We start from the raw sequence: 14300 nt of genomic DNA, 5'->3' as shown, positions 1-14300 counted from the left end.
TCCCCATTTTATACCTAAGGAAACAGGTGAGGAAGGAATGGCTTGCCAGTGTTCATAGAGCCTCCGAGGACAGAGCCACAGCTAAGATACATGATTCTCAGCTGTGTCACTAGCAGAAATGTATTTCTGCAACTTTTTTGCCTTTCTAACATTTTTTCCTCCTTAGATATTTCAAATTTGGATTAGTTACAGGATAGTTGGTACTAACTTTTCCTTGAAATCTCTGTGGCATTTCAGAAAGAAACTGACTAGGAAGTAATTTAGTACTTTTGAATGAACCCACTTAGTTGATCTTTTTAGATAGTTCAAAACCCAGGTTACTTTCTGTAGACAGAGTTTTCCCATTCCAACTGCTTGTTCCTAAATACCCAGCAGCTGCTTCTGAAATAACTAACTCAGAGACAGTATAAATTGTAAATGCTCAGCCAATAGCTCAGACTTATTACTAACTACCTCTTACATTTTAAGCTAACCCATATTCCTTATTTATGCTCTACCACATGGCAGTACTTTTATTAGCATGGCATGTTGTGTGTTTATTTTTTATTCTTTACTCTTTTGGCTTTTTGAATGACCCACTACCCAGCTCCCAAATAGATCACACATGGAGGCTTATTCTGTTTTTGACTAGAATAATTGTTTGAAGGTTTGGCTGTTATATTTGAGTTATGAGAGTGAGTGTGAGCCTTCAGGGGAAAATGTTTGCAAAGGCTCTGTGAAGGCTTTAAGCTGAGGTAATTCTCCCTTCTATCTTTAAACATTCCTCTGAATTAGGCTTGTATTGAAGGAAAGATCATCTTGTTGCTGAACAAGCTGCCATGTTTCTTTCAGGTTGGGGTTTTCCCATTGAAGCTCTGTGGTTCTTCTCAGGCTATTTTTATGATGCACTGTTTTCCTCCTGCAGCATGCCTCTTCAGATGTTGAAAGGATGATCCTGGGTAACAAATGCGATATGAATGACAAAAGACAGGTGTCCAAAGAAAGAGGGGAGAAGGTAAGTTTGAATCGAATGAAAAAATGATGGAGTCTACTCCCATACAGCATTCATTTTCTTCGAATTAATTTATGTTTTAAAAATATCTGTTTTAGTACTTTAAGAACTGACTATCAAACAACAGTGAGATGTGCTTGGATAATGGGAATTAGTATTCAAATCCAACCCCGTTTCTACCATCCAGTCATGACTCAGCCCTAGAGAGTGCTGGGAGATAGACTGGCCTTTCTTAAGATCCAGCCATTCTTGTTCAGGCTCTTTCAGATTTGTGCAAAAAGCCCAGATCTGAAGTTACAATAACTCAGTTTCTGAAAAACTTTACTAGGGTAGGTGGAATTTCAACCATCATCACTTCCCAGTTTGTTGTTTTCCCTAAGAGTTTAGTACAGCTTAGCTTCAGCTCATGAGCAGCAAGCTCCTGGTGACTGCCAGGCTACAGAGGTGACATTTACAGGTGCCTGGCTGTACAGCAAATGGGTATTTTTTTTCTTTTTTTTTCCCGAGTCAGGGTTTCTCTGTGGCTTTGGAGGCTGTCCTGGAACTAGCTCTTGTAGACCAGGCTGGTCTGGAACTCACAGAGATCCACCTGCCTCTGCCTCCCAAGTGCTGGGATTAGAGGCGTGAGCCACCAATGCCCGGCTTGCAAATGGGTATTTTTTTGTGCACGTTTACCTAAGATATTTTCTCAAGCCTCCAGAGACTTTCTCCAGTGATAGGTGCAAATACATTTAGTTTTTCAGACTGACTACCAACTTGCCCTTGGAAACCTTCACTTAATTTGAGTAGTGTTATGTGGGTTAGAACCCTGAAATAGATAGATACATGAAAAGAGTTCAAATTTGCCATTCTGCTTCACAAAGTAGTTCATTCATAAAGGAAAGTCAGGTTAGTTACACTTGGAGAGTTGTGTTCCTGGAGACAAGATAAAGGAGTAAACGATCCCAGGCAGGTGGTAAGTCTGAGACTCCATCTCGTAGTTTTTCTGGTGTGTTTATTAGAGACACACAAGTACAACAGAACAAATTTCTAACATTGACATTTTAAATAGAAGCTGTGTCATTTTTAGACTAAGTTAAATTATAAAGTTAAAGGCACAGTACAAGAAAACAAATGAAATTGAAAACCATAGGAGTTCTGGCATAGATTCTTGGGGGCTTTGAAGAATGTACAATCTACTAAATGCTTTGTATGTCCAAGGTACTTTCACTAAATTTGATTTTCTGTTTGTCTTTCAGTTAGCAATTGACTATGGGATTAAATTTTTGGAGACAAGTGCAAAATCCAGTACAAATGTCGAGGAGGTAAGAAACGTATGGTGCCTTGCTGCATAGCTGCTCAGCATAGTGACAGCCTCCTGTGCACTTCTATGCCTTGGGCTTTTACATGCTGCATAGCTGCTCAGCCTAGTGAAAGCCTCCTGTGCACTTCTATGCCTTGGGCTTTTACGCAGACTCTGCTCAATGGATTTCTAGCATGCAGCCTCCACATGGGTTAAGATTCCTCAATTAAGATTCTTGGAAGAGAGGAGATACAAGTTCATTTTAAGTTCATTGCAGCCGTTTGTTTAGGAAGTTAGCAATCGCAGACTCAGTGTCCTCTGCATATTTGTCATCACACTTTACTAGCCTGTAGCAGACAAGCTGAATCACTTGAATTAAACCATTGTCTCTTGAATGGATTCCCTTTGTATACACATTTGAAGTAGAGTAAGCATGACACTATGATGCTGTGCCATTTAGTAGATATAAGACAGTGTTTTCCATAGGTTAGTTTTAATACATTTCCATTAAATTAGCCATTAAAACAAGATTATGGGGGTGGGGCTGGCAAGATGGCTCAGAGGGTGAAGGAGTTTGCCAGGGGACCTGAGTTTTAGCTCTGGGATCCATGTCCTCTGATGACCACTGCACTTGCCTTGTGGCAAACATACCCATACACAATAAGAAAATAAAATAATAAAAAAATTTTGAAAAGTTTATCTAAGGTCTTAAAAGAACAGATGAAAATTATAATTTTATGATCAGTTTAAAAATTTAACAAAGAAAATATCATCAGTAGTTCTATCCTTTGTGAATGAAAACTGCTCTAGAAAACTCTAGATGATCTGTTTAACTGCTGTGTAATAGAGCTAGTACCCATGCTTAATAACCCTGCAGTTCTAAGCTTTAGTGTCTTAGATTCTTCACTCCTTCCTTACACAGTGGCTAAAATATCAAGACTTAAATGGCCTTAGTAGTCAATGAATACTTGTCAGAACTTTTCTTTCTTCAAAATAACCAGCACTCATTTTTCAGATTAGCTACTGAGTATCTCATTGAGAAACAGGAAATTGCCACTGGTTTATTTTCATAAGCATAGATAAAAACAAAACCAAAAAAAAAAAAAAGAAAAAGAAAAACAAGCTTTCTTTTTCTATGAAAGAAATCCTTCCACTAAAGCAGGGGGAAGAGGGTGTCTTATGCCAGCTCCGGTTGGGTACTCCTCAATCTTGGCCACAGAATTAATTTCATACTTTGTGGAAACAAAGTAAAAGTAATGACAAATTTTGTTTTGTTTTTCGAGACAGAGTTTCTCTGTATTGCTTTGGAGGTTGTCCTAGAACTTACTCTGTAGACCAGGCTGGCCTCGAACTCACAGAGATCCTCCTGCCTCTGCCTCCTGAGTGCTGGGATTAAAGGCATGCGCCAACAAGGCCCAGCCGATGACAGATTTTTTTTTAAAGAGCCAGTGAGAGAAGTGAGTTTTCCAGGCTTCCTTTTAAACTGATTTCCACAGGTGTGTGTGTGTGTGTGTGTGTGTGTGTGTATAGGGTGTGTGTGTATAGGGTGTGTGTGTGTGTGTGTGTGTGTGTGTGTGTGTATAGGGTGTGTGTGTGTGTGTGTGTGTGTGTGTGTGTGTGTGTGTATGCACATGCCCACAGTTTGTCATGGAAGATTCTGTATACTTAGGTATGCCCTCAGAAGAGGTCAGAAAAAAAAGGTATAGGTTTTTGTGAAGATGAAATTTCAGAGCTATAGTTTAATCCATAATTGTTCTTAAACCACTTCTTAAACAGAATTTAGCATTTTGCTGGATAGTTTTATGTCATGTTAAAGTCATCCGAGAGGAAGGGACCTCAATTAAGAAAATAGCTCCATAAGATCGGGTTGTAGGCAAGCCTGCAGGGCATTTTCTTAATTCTTAGTGATTGAGAGGGCTAATCTCATGGTGGATGGTGCCATCCCTGGGTTGGTGGTTCTGGGTTCTACAAGAAAGCAGGTTGAGCAAGCCTTGTGAAGCAAGCCAGTAAGTAGCACCTTCCATGGCCTCTGCTTGAGGTCCTGTCTCTTGGTTCCTGCTGTGCTTAAATGCCTATCCTGACTTTCTTTGATGATGAACTGTGATATGGAAGCTTAATGATCCAAATAACTCTTTCCTCCCCAAGTTGCTTTTGTCATGGTGTTTCATCACAGCAATAGTAACCCTAAGACAAGCATCATCTGGGCCAGAGGTTGAAGCCTTTCCCTAGGGGAGTAGGGTGGTTTAAACAGAGCCTCTCTCCTGTTCTTAGTGTATTGAGGAAGGCACTCATAACTGTATTGCCATATTAGGAACTTGTGGCAGGCATTACATGCAAAAATATTTGACAAATGAATGATAACGTGACAACATTGGAAAATATGATATAACTGAAAAAGCCAGTAAAATGTACATGCTAGGATTTTTGTTTTGTTTTGTTTTTGTTTTTCAAGACAGAGTTTCTCGTGTAGCCCTGGCTGTCCTGGAACTCAGTTTGTAGACCAGGCTGACCTCAGACTCACAGAGATCCATCTGCCTCTGCCTCCCAAGTACTAGGTTTAAAGATGTGTGCCACCACCACCTAGCTCATGCTAAGATTTTAATTATACTCTTTTTTTCCCCGATTAGAAACTCTGAAGTAGTATATTCACAAATAAATAATAAAAATTCTATATTTTGCCGGGCGGTGATGGCGCATGCCTTTAATCCCAGCACTCAGGAGGCAGAGGCAGGTAGGTAGATCTCTATGAGTTCAAGACCAGCCTGGTCTACAAGAGCTAGATCCAGGTCAGCCTCTAAAGCCACAGAGAAACCCTGTCTCGGAAAAAAAAATTCTATATTTCCATTTTGAAATATAACTATTTAACAATAATTTTGTTGGTTTGTTTTACCTTTAGGCATTTTTTACACTTGCACGGGATATAATGACAAAACTCAACAGAAAAATGGTTTGTATCACTTTAGTTTTTATTTTCATGATACAGCCTTTTATGAAACTCAACAGAATGGAGAGCATGATTATAATATGCTCACATTAAACTTACTTGTTCCTGATGCTTTCATATGATTGTACCTTGGTTCTAATTTCTATTGCTTTAGGGTTGTTTCTGTATTATAGCTATCTCAGCTCTTTCCTCTGACTCCTTAAGTGGTAGTTAATTGAATTTCTATCAAAATAGTGAAAATAAAAATGGTAGAAATTGCTTTTTTTCATAAAATTATCTAGTTCAGTTTTCATATAATACATAATTTTTATCTATATAATGATGATCTTGGAGTTGCTGAAGTTGGCTTAAATTTGAACTGTCAGTGATGAATCTTTAGGACACCCTAAAGTTCATTTTAATATGGGTCCTTATGAAAACTATCTTCTGTTACCAACTCCTCTTGCTTCTAACCCTATTGTCTACTGCCTTAGCCTTGTTTCCATCATTATCCTGACACCTTACAGGCCTTGGCTGAAATTGCCTTAAGCTAGATATAAGAGTGTCCTACATGGTTAAAACAGAAGTGCTATCTAGCCTAAGAATATTTTCTCTTTAACTCACCACTTATAAAAAAGACAATGCTGAGACTTAACTAATTCCTTCTCTGATAGAGCTTTGCAGTGAGCATGGGTGCGAGTGTACTAGAGTATATTCCCCACACCAGGTGTGTTTTTACTTTGTAGGTAATTGGTGTCAAACCTGGAATTTTGGTTTCCTTAGCAACTTCATATCCTATTTTTCAGAATGACAGCAATTCATCAGGAGCAGGTGGGCCAGTGAAAATAACAGAAAACCGGTCCAAGAAGACCAGTTTCTTCCGCTGTTCATTGCTTTGATGAACTCTTCTGAGAGACTGCAGAATACCTAGAGGGCCCTTCCCTGCTTCTCTGAAAGCACAGGTTACCCAGCCTCAGAGTCACCTCACCTGGCTGCTGCGGAGAGCACCATGGAACTCTAGACCTCTCAACACAGAATGCCAAGTGGATTCCAGCCTCATGGCCTAGCAAAAGAGCAGGCTCCTTTCTTCAAACATGGAAGCAAATGATGTGGAGACACACGCAGGACCCAACTGGTTTTTCCTTGTTTTACTGCCTGTCCTGGAAGCTGCTATCTTTCTTTGCACATGAGTGTCAGCCTTTCTCTGGTACAGCATAATCTTAGACTCCTAACTGAGCACTTTAGTGGCATGAAGTTCTAGACTTGTATATTTGGGGATGTTTAAAGACAGCAGAACATTAAACAGAGATTGGTCTACTGAAATTAAAGGATGGTTGGCCTGGGTCATATGGCCAAAAGTTTTATTGGTAGCATTTACCGAAGGGCTTTGATTTTCAGTGTTCTTAAAAATCATTAAATATTGGCAAACTTTTAAAATTCATAAAAATGCCCATCAGTTCACCAGAGGCCACTTCATCTTCATCTTTTCAGGTGGTTATGAGCTCTGCCCATCCCTGAGTAGCTGTATCCTTTTTAAGTTGGCCACCACTGCCTTCTCTCTGAAAACAGTATGTAGAAAGCACTCCAGTCTCACTGTTTCTGAGGGTGATATTTGCTGTCCCCTTTCCTGCCTGCCTTCTTGTCATTATTTACTTATCTAAAACCAATAATATATGCAAGCTCTGCTGTGTCTATCTTTGAACTTCATGAGCGGAGATTTCACATAAGGAGAGAAATGGTCATTAGGGCTTTATTTTCACATCCAGCTATGGTCTTGTTACACCAGATATGTAATATATACTTTCTTAGTTTTACCCATTAGCTTGTATTACCCAGTTCTTAACCATAATACTGTCTGTGAGAGAGTTAACAAAGGTTAAATTTAGATTTCAGTTTGCAGAAAACATACCTATATGGAGAGAAATTAAACATGTTAATAATGCTGAAAATAATGACTTTTGGTTCTATTTAGGGTTTAAAAAATACATAAAAGTAATTAGATCTGGGACATCCTCCAGATATCTTGTCTTTTTATTAGAGCACATATGATCCAGGTTTTGGCTTTCAAACAGCCTTTGCTGAATGTATAGGACCTAGCCCTTTGCGTTTAGGTTTGTAGTTAGAGAAGTGTTGTGGCTATACAGGCAAAGCCAACCAAGAGCTTTGCTGCCTTTCTCACCAAATGCTGGTTCTGATATTTCTTTTGTGAATAAACCATTACACTAGGGGTGGGTGGGAGGTATTTAGTGTTAACTTACGTGCCAAATACAGATCATAATGTCACTGCTGTTGTTCCAGTCTTCAGTGTCCTAACACAGAGGGCATAAAAACAGATGACAAGGGAAATGAACTTGTAGCAATTACTCCTGCTCTTGTGCTGTATATTAAGAACTGGGTGTGGAAATGGACATGGATAGTTGGTTACACAGGGAATTCTGCTTCAGTGCTTGGACTAGCAGGCCTTCCTTTCTGTGGGAAAACTCAAAAGCATTCCAGTGGCTGCAAGTATACCAGAGTTATTTTTGGTGGATACGCTGACTTTACTTTGTTGACAAACTTTAGCCTTTTCTTCCTTTTCTCTAGTTACCTACCAGCTTAAAGTCACACATTACTGTCCAGGTATAAGTAGTTCTCTCAGTGAGAATTGATTGTAAGTCTAACATCTTCAAATTAAATACATTTTTGAAAAGAAACAGTATTTTCTTAGAAATGTTTTATCACAACTTTTCTGGAAAAAAAAAAAGTTCAAGCAGTTACAGTGGTAACAAAGTACTTTGCAAAACGCATGAGCTGTGACACCATATACGAATGTAATTTTCCTAGTATTTACCTCTGACTGTTTGGTGTCTTAACACTTTGGTTTCTATCTCAGGGGTTGTCTGCAAACCAAAACTGACATGTTCTGTGGTCAGCATCCTTTTTTTAAACCAGAATGCTTTGCTTTTGATTTCTTCATTCTTCTTGTGTCTTTTGTGGGTTAATAACTAGTCTCCATGAACTTCTCTTTGAATGAGCCTGTAAATGTTTAGGTGAGTCTAAAAGTGCTCTTTGAAGTAGCAGCAAACTGGGAGTATATTCTCTGTTATATAGAAATAAATTGCCCCTGCTATTTTCTTACATTTAGCTTTGCTAAATTGTATATAATTTGAGCTCAGACCATAGGAAATTCACTTTCTGCATGGTAAAAAACAACCCAACAAATAGTCTACTTTGCTTAATAATGTACATATGGTGCATTATTTTTTCTATTTGTAGTTGAGTTTAGTGACAGATAATTGTCTGTTCCCTGCTGAAACTGAAGAAATCTAGGGGTGTCTGTGTGTGTGTGTGTGTGTGTGTGTGTGTGTGTGTGTGTGTGTGTGTGTGTGTATGTATGTATGTATGTATGTATGTATGTATGTATGAACATTGTTGTGGTCTTACAGATAAGATAGGGTACATAGAGATTTTTGCAGCAGTATTAGTGGTTCAGAGGCTGCACTTTATTATTATTGTGCTAATTTTTTGACAACAGTTGGACTCAGAATTTTGAAATTGAATCTAAGGGTATCAGACAGTAAAGTATGCTGTATCTAAGTAGCATGTGAATCAGTTGATTGTGAAATGTTTCACTGGGAACCTGTTCTAGCCTCTTTTACTGGGGATGATGAAGCGACCTCTGCACATCAGTCAGGTGCTGCAGGGTTTCTTACTGTTCATGTGGACATTTTATGCAGTCTTCGTTATAAATTTCTCTTTACTTTGAAAGACTATTTTTTAATTATACCTCATTTAGCTAACTAATATTCTAATACCTGGTAGAAAAACAGTGAGCCAGCCTCTAAGCATTCAATGAAATTTACGCAGTATGTTTTGTTTTGTCTTGTTTTGAATTGAAGGCATCCTTGGAAAAGAGAAATGTGGTACCTTAGTTTTGAATAAAGCATGCATGTAAATATCCAGTAGCATACAAAAAATGTTACTGCCTTGTCCATTAATGAATTTAGTTGTGCAATATACATGGATTGTTCTGAGGTTTGTGAGTAAGAAATTACCAGCATTTTACAGGCTCCAAATGCTGAGAATCTCTATTAGGGCTTAAAGTGTCTTCCTATGAGCAGTAAAACACAAATTAAGTAGACTTTCTCTTTAAGCTTGTGACTTAGATGCTTTTATAAATATAGTTCTTAATCTTTAAAGATGAGATTCTAAGCCTAGAATTTTAAAACCACATTTCATTATGTTGGTTTACTGATCTCAAAATTTCTTCCATTCATTTTTTTAGACTTAAAAAAAAAAACTAAACAAAGAGACCTTCCTTTATCTTTCTCATTATACCCAAGACTGTCTGAAAACGAAATCCCTTGATTCAGAAGGACATAGGTCAGGATATACTAATAAAAATCTATGAATGTCATAGTCATTAGAAGGAAACTAAATGACTGAGTACAGAAATGAAAATCAGCAAGCATTTGTTTTAAGAAATTTCCAGATTTTAACTTTGTATCTTGAGATATGTGCCATATGCTAGGAACTAACAGAACTTCATATTTCATCTTTGTACCTTTTTTAAAAAAAGTGAACTTATGATTGTTCATTCCAATGGCCTTACAGATAGGTTTGACTTGACTGTTTGCAGCTGATGCTGCAGTTCCCTAAATGCAAAATGCCATGAACTGTCTGATTAAAATTATGCCCCATGGGAACTATGGAGTTTTTACATAGGCTTCTACGTGTGTGCTTAAACATATTTTATTTTGCTCCAGTGGCTTACTGTGGAAAGCTCCTGTGGATAATATAGACCTGTCATGTGGTTGGTCTGTTGAAGCCAGTTCATTAACTGTACTGATACTGATGCAGTGTTTTTTTAAAAAATTGATTTTATTCCAGGTGAACTTTTTTTTTTTTTACAATAATGTTCATCTAAAATAAAAACTACATAATGAAAATGTTCATGACTCTTAAGTGGATTGTACATTTTAGAATACATATGGATTTTAAACTGTATTTTTAATTGATCTGTGTTCATTTTATGTGGTACTGAGTTTCATAAGGACATTTTAATGCAAGTATATAAGGTACATTGAGTATATTAACTCCTTGTACCCGTTCGCCTTCCCATCTCTTCCTACCCTCTCCTATTCCCTTAGACAGATGGTGTGTGTGTGTGTGTGTGTATATATATATATATATATATATATATATATATATATATATGAATTATAGAGTCCTTCGGGTAGCTGGGTCATTTGGAAGATCAACTATAAGCTTTTTGAAGAACCTCCAAACAAACTTCCATAGTTGACATTACCACCAACAGTGTGTAAAGTTCTTTTTGTCCACATTCTTCATCCCTTCCAACATTTCTTTTTTCCTTTTTTTTTTTTTAAAGCTAGTCTCACTGTGTAGCCCTGACTGGCCTTGTATAGTACTTCAGACTTACCGAAGTCCCCTTGCCTTCTACTTCAGGCATGCTGGAACTAAAGGTGTGAACCCTGATTTTGTTTTATTAACTAAGTCTTGCCATTTGGGGTAAAATGATATTTCAATGTAGTTTATTTTCCCCCAGAGATTCAGGTTTATTAAGGGCATGAAGGGTTACTGATAGCCCCTGGTGTCTAGTGGTAAGGCCTAGCATGTACCTAGGCAAATAGGGTTTCCCCAACCTGGGACTACTTTGAAGTTTGGCTTTCAGCTCCACCATGCCCAATTTGGGTGTGAACCTACCTGAGGAATAGGAGTAGTTGCAATAGGGCTTGCCTTCATGCTCAGCGTGGCCCCCAGAGGTCAGTGTCTTTGCACATTTCTCATCCTTCAGACACAGCTGTGCCTGTCCTTATCTAATGAGGTCATTCTCTCAGTGAAGTACACTTCTGTATTAGTCAGGGTTCTATAGAGTAACATAACTTAGTGAATGTATCAATCTATTTCTCTATATATAAATATATTAATATAGTCTCTTAATATGTAATAAATTAATATATAAAAGGGGTTTATTGGAGTCACCTACAGGCTGCAGTTTAGCTAATCCAACAATGGCTGGCTCTCCCAGAGTAATTCCATCTTCTTTCATGCCTTTTTAAATGACTTCTGTGGTAAGGCCAAATAATGCCACCGTCCATGTCAAAAGTCCTAATCCCTGGAACCTGAGTTACTTTATGTGGCAAAAGAGACTTTGTAGATGTGGTCAAGGTGAGAATTATCAGATGAGAGACTCACCTGGGCGATCCAGATAGATCCAATGGAGTCCCAATGACCCTCCCTATGAGAGAGACACAGGGACGAATCAGAATTAGAAGAAAGTTATATGACCATGGAAGCAAAGCAAGAAAAGGGGATGTGATACAGGGCTGTGAACCAAGGAATGCAAGCAGCCTCAGACCTGGAAAGGGATCCACACCACAAAGCTGCCTATAGGAGCCAGCCTTCCCCAACACCTTGGTCTTACCTTCTAAGACACTGTGTACTTACAACCTTGAGATCTCTAAGAATATCTGCTTGTACTGATCTTACCAGAGCATTTGTGCACATTTGGTGTAGCAGCAACAGGCCACTAATACAACTTTTAAATGTGTCTCCCCTTAGCCTGTTTAAGGTGGCCAAAATGATGGTTTCTGTAAGAAAGTTATTTTATTTAAAGACTTAATTTCTTAGGTGGTAAGCAAAATGCCTTCAACCAGTTCCCAACTTTTTCTACCAGTCTTTTTATTGATGCTTTCCAAGAACTATCTGTGATGGATGTATTAGTTATTTTTCTCATTGCTGTGACAAAACACCTGACCAGAAGAAGTTTCAGGAGGGAGGGAGGGTTTGTTTTGGCTACAGTGGAGGACCTAACATCAGGACAGGGAAGGCACAGCAGGAGGAGGAGAAGCAGCTGGTCATATTACATCCACAATCATGAAGTAAATGATGAACAGGAGATGGGACTGGGTTACAAAACCTCAAGGCCCACCCCTAACAAAACACTTCATCCATCAGTGCTCTACCTCCCCAAGAGTCCACAACCTCCACCAACAGTACCACCAATTGGGGACCAAGTGTTCAAACACACGTGCCTGAAGGGAACAGCTCATATTCTAATTATGGCAGTGGATATTAAAGAACGTATAGGTATGCCAGGTTTGTTCCTCAAGATAACTCACGAAGTATTATTCTCATTTAACATGAATGAAGCCTTATCTTAAATATGAATGACCAGGGAACTTCACAAGCTTTATTTTTAAACCTCTCAGAAATTACTAAATTAATAGATTTCAGATGCTTCTAAGTTTCATTTCTAAAATTACTCTATCCCCTGAAAAAGTAATTTAGTGAGTTTCTTCTAGGTACTGGGAAATAAAGTCTCTGCCCTCTGGAAGTTTACATTTAGATAGGAAGACAGATGAGCCAGCGAAATGAACACATGGCAAGGCGATGTGTTACTGTTGCTATAGGGATGTCCAAGCAAAACACAGCTCTCATTTCAAAGCATTTAAACAACTGTTTATTCTGGAGCCAAATTTGAGTGATCTTTGCCTGGGATTATTGACCCAAATACTGTGTTCCAATATGGAAATGGGCACATGAAGTTTTTGTAGTTACAAAATAAAAGGAAGTAATAGATCAAGGCCCTCTTCAGATACACTGCAAAGCAGGGAAATCTCTGCTACAGGTCTCAGGTGACATCTGATGACATTCTTAGCTTTTCAGTTGGTGGAGGCTAGTAGTATAAAAAGAATGACATGTGATAGTTACAGGGACTTTAGGGCAGGCACAAAGGTGGGCAATGGATAACTATTAAAGGGGCTAGCTAGTCCAAGATACAATATTTACAACTCCCCACAATCATGTAGTTATAATTAGTCAATATCAATTTTGTAGAATCTTTAACATAGCTGTGGCTGTTTGTCATGAAATTTAAATTCAGACAGTTGAGAATGCCTTCAAAAACAACTTTATTTTTCGAAAATATGGGGGTAGTGGCAAGGAAATCAGCTTGTCAGAACAATACTGTTTAATCCTTTTTCCATTGAGAACAATTCCATCAACTGGGTCATACCAATCCAGTCTGGATTTTTACATATGATGGCAAGTGATGTTCCCGCAACTCTGGAAAAATGTACTTATTTATTTATTTATTTTTGAGACAGGGTTTCTCTGTAGCTTTGGAGGCTGTCCTGGAATTTGCTCTGTAGACCAGGCTGGTCTGTAACTCACGGAGATTCGACTGCCTCTGCCTCTCGAGTGTTGGGATTAAGGCCTTGCAGCACCAATGCCTGGCCGGAAAAATGTACTTTAAAATTACCTTTTTGAAAAATTTTAAGAAACCTTGCCTCTGTCCTGCTGTTTACTTCAGTTGACCTGAGGCACAAAAGTGTGCCACTAACCTCCCTTAGGCAACCTCACAGCCAGCTGGCACCAGTGACAATGTGCATCTATGGGGAAGATGGAACCAAGCTTTGGAATAAGGATCTGCAGCGCTGCCAGGTCTGAGGCTTGGTGCACCGGAGGTCCAGGCACTGGATCTCTCCACACCCGAAAGAGCGCTAGGCGGGTCCATAACATTCTTTGCTCCAGAAAACCTTGAGGGGACCCTCCCCATCTCTGCCCCCCACCCCCACCCCGCTCCAACCGCGCTCGCCCTGAGGTCAGTCAGCCCCTCAAGGCTCCGCCCCCCAAATCAGACAGCTCGTGGAGCCCCCGAAGGCCGCGCCCCTGCCCTTGCCTGCCAGCTCCCTAAGCCTTTCCAGGCCCACGCCCCTCGAGGCCCGGTCCCCTGCGCTGATCCCCGCACGCAGATCCCCTAGAGGCCCCGACCCGTTTCCGACTGCGGAGCCCCTCGAGGAATCGCCTCTCTGACAGCGTAAGAAGCCCCGGCACAGACTCTGACGGCACTCTGAGCCTCTCAAGAAACCGCCTCCCGACCCCGCACCGCTGTTCTCTCTCATAGCGCCTGGAGCACCTGCCGGAATCGACTCCGGAGCGTCGCCTTGGCCCTCATCTGCGATCAAGAGCTGAGCACCTCCAGCCTTCTTCTTTTCCCGAGCTCCGCCCCACCCCCGGCTCCGCCTTGTGCAGCAGCTCGAGGCTCCGCCTCCCGAGCTCCGCCCCCGCCTTCCGAGCTCCGCCCCACCCCCGGGCTC

The 14300-nt window shown here is 39.9% G+C and overlaps 1 protein-coding gene and 1 long non-coding RNA gene across 2 annotated transcripts in view; one reads left to right on the top strand and one right to left on the bottom strand.

Annotated features, from left to right (window-relative positions):
• The window catches only part of Rab8b (RAB8B, member RAS oncogene family), a 74457-nt gene extending 64329 nt beyond the window's left edge, over positions 1 to 10128 (top strand). The window contains exons 5-8 of the mRNA XM_027411286.2: positions 905 to 994; positions 2230 to 2295; positions 5170 to 5220; positions 6003 to 10128. Of these exons, the coding sequence (XP_027267087.1) occupies positions 905 to 994; positions 2230 to 2295; positions 5170 to 5220; positions 6003 to 6095 (300 nt within the window). The 3' untranslated portion in view covers positions 6096 to 10128. The remainder of the gene's footprint in view (positions 1 to 904; positions 995 to 2229; positions 2296 to 5169; positions 5221 to 6002) is intronic.
• On the bottom strand, positions 5222 to 14215 carry LOC113835195. The gene is made up of 3 exons (XR_004769636.1): positions 14120 to 14215; positions 11395 to 11437; positions 5222 to 7505 (listed from the first exon to the last, which is right to left on the bottom strand). It is a non-coding gene; the product is annotated as an uncharacterized LOC113835195 (long non-coding RNA).
• Positions 14216 to 14300: the final 85 nt, after the last annotated feature.

Source organism: Cricetulus griseus, chromosome 4 (genome assembly GCF_003668045.3).
Source record: "Cricetulus griseus strain 17A/GY chromosome 4, alternate assembly CriGri-PICRH-1.0, whole genome shotgun sequence".
In the NCBI taxonomy this organism is placed as follows: Eukaryota; Metazoa; Chordata; class Mammalia; order Rodentia; family Cricetidae; genus Cricetulus; species Cricetulus griseus.
The sequence above is the reverse complement of the archived record's forward strand: the minus strand, read 5'-3'. Positions and strand labels throughout refer to the sequence as shown.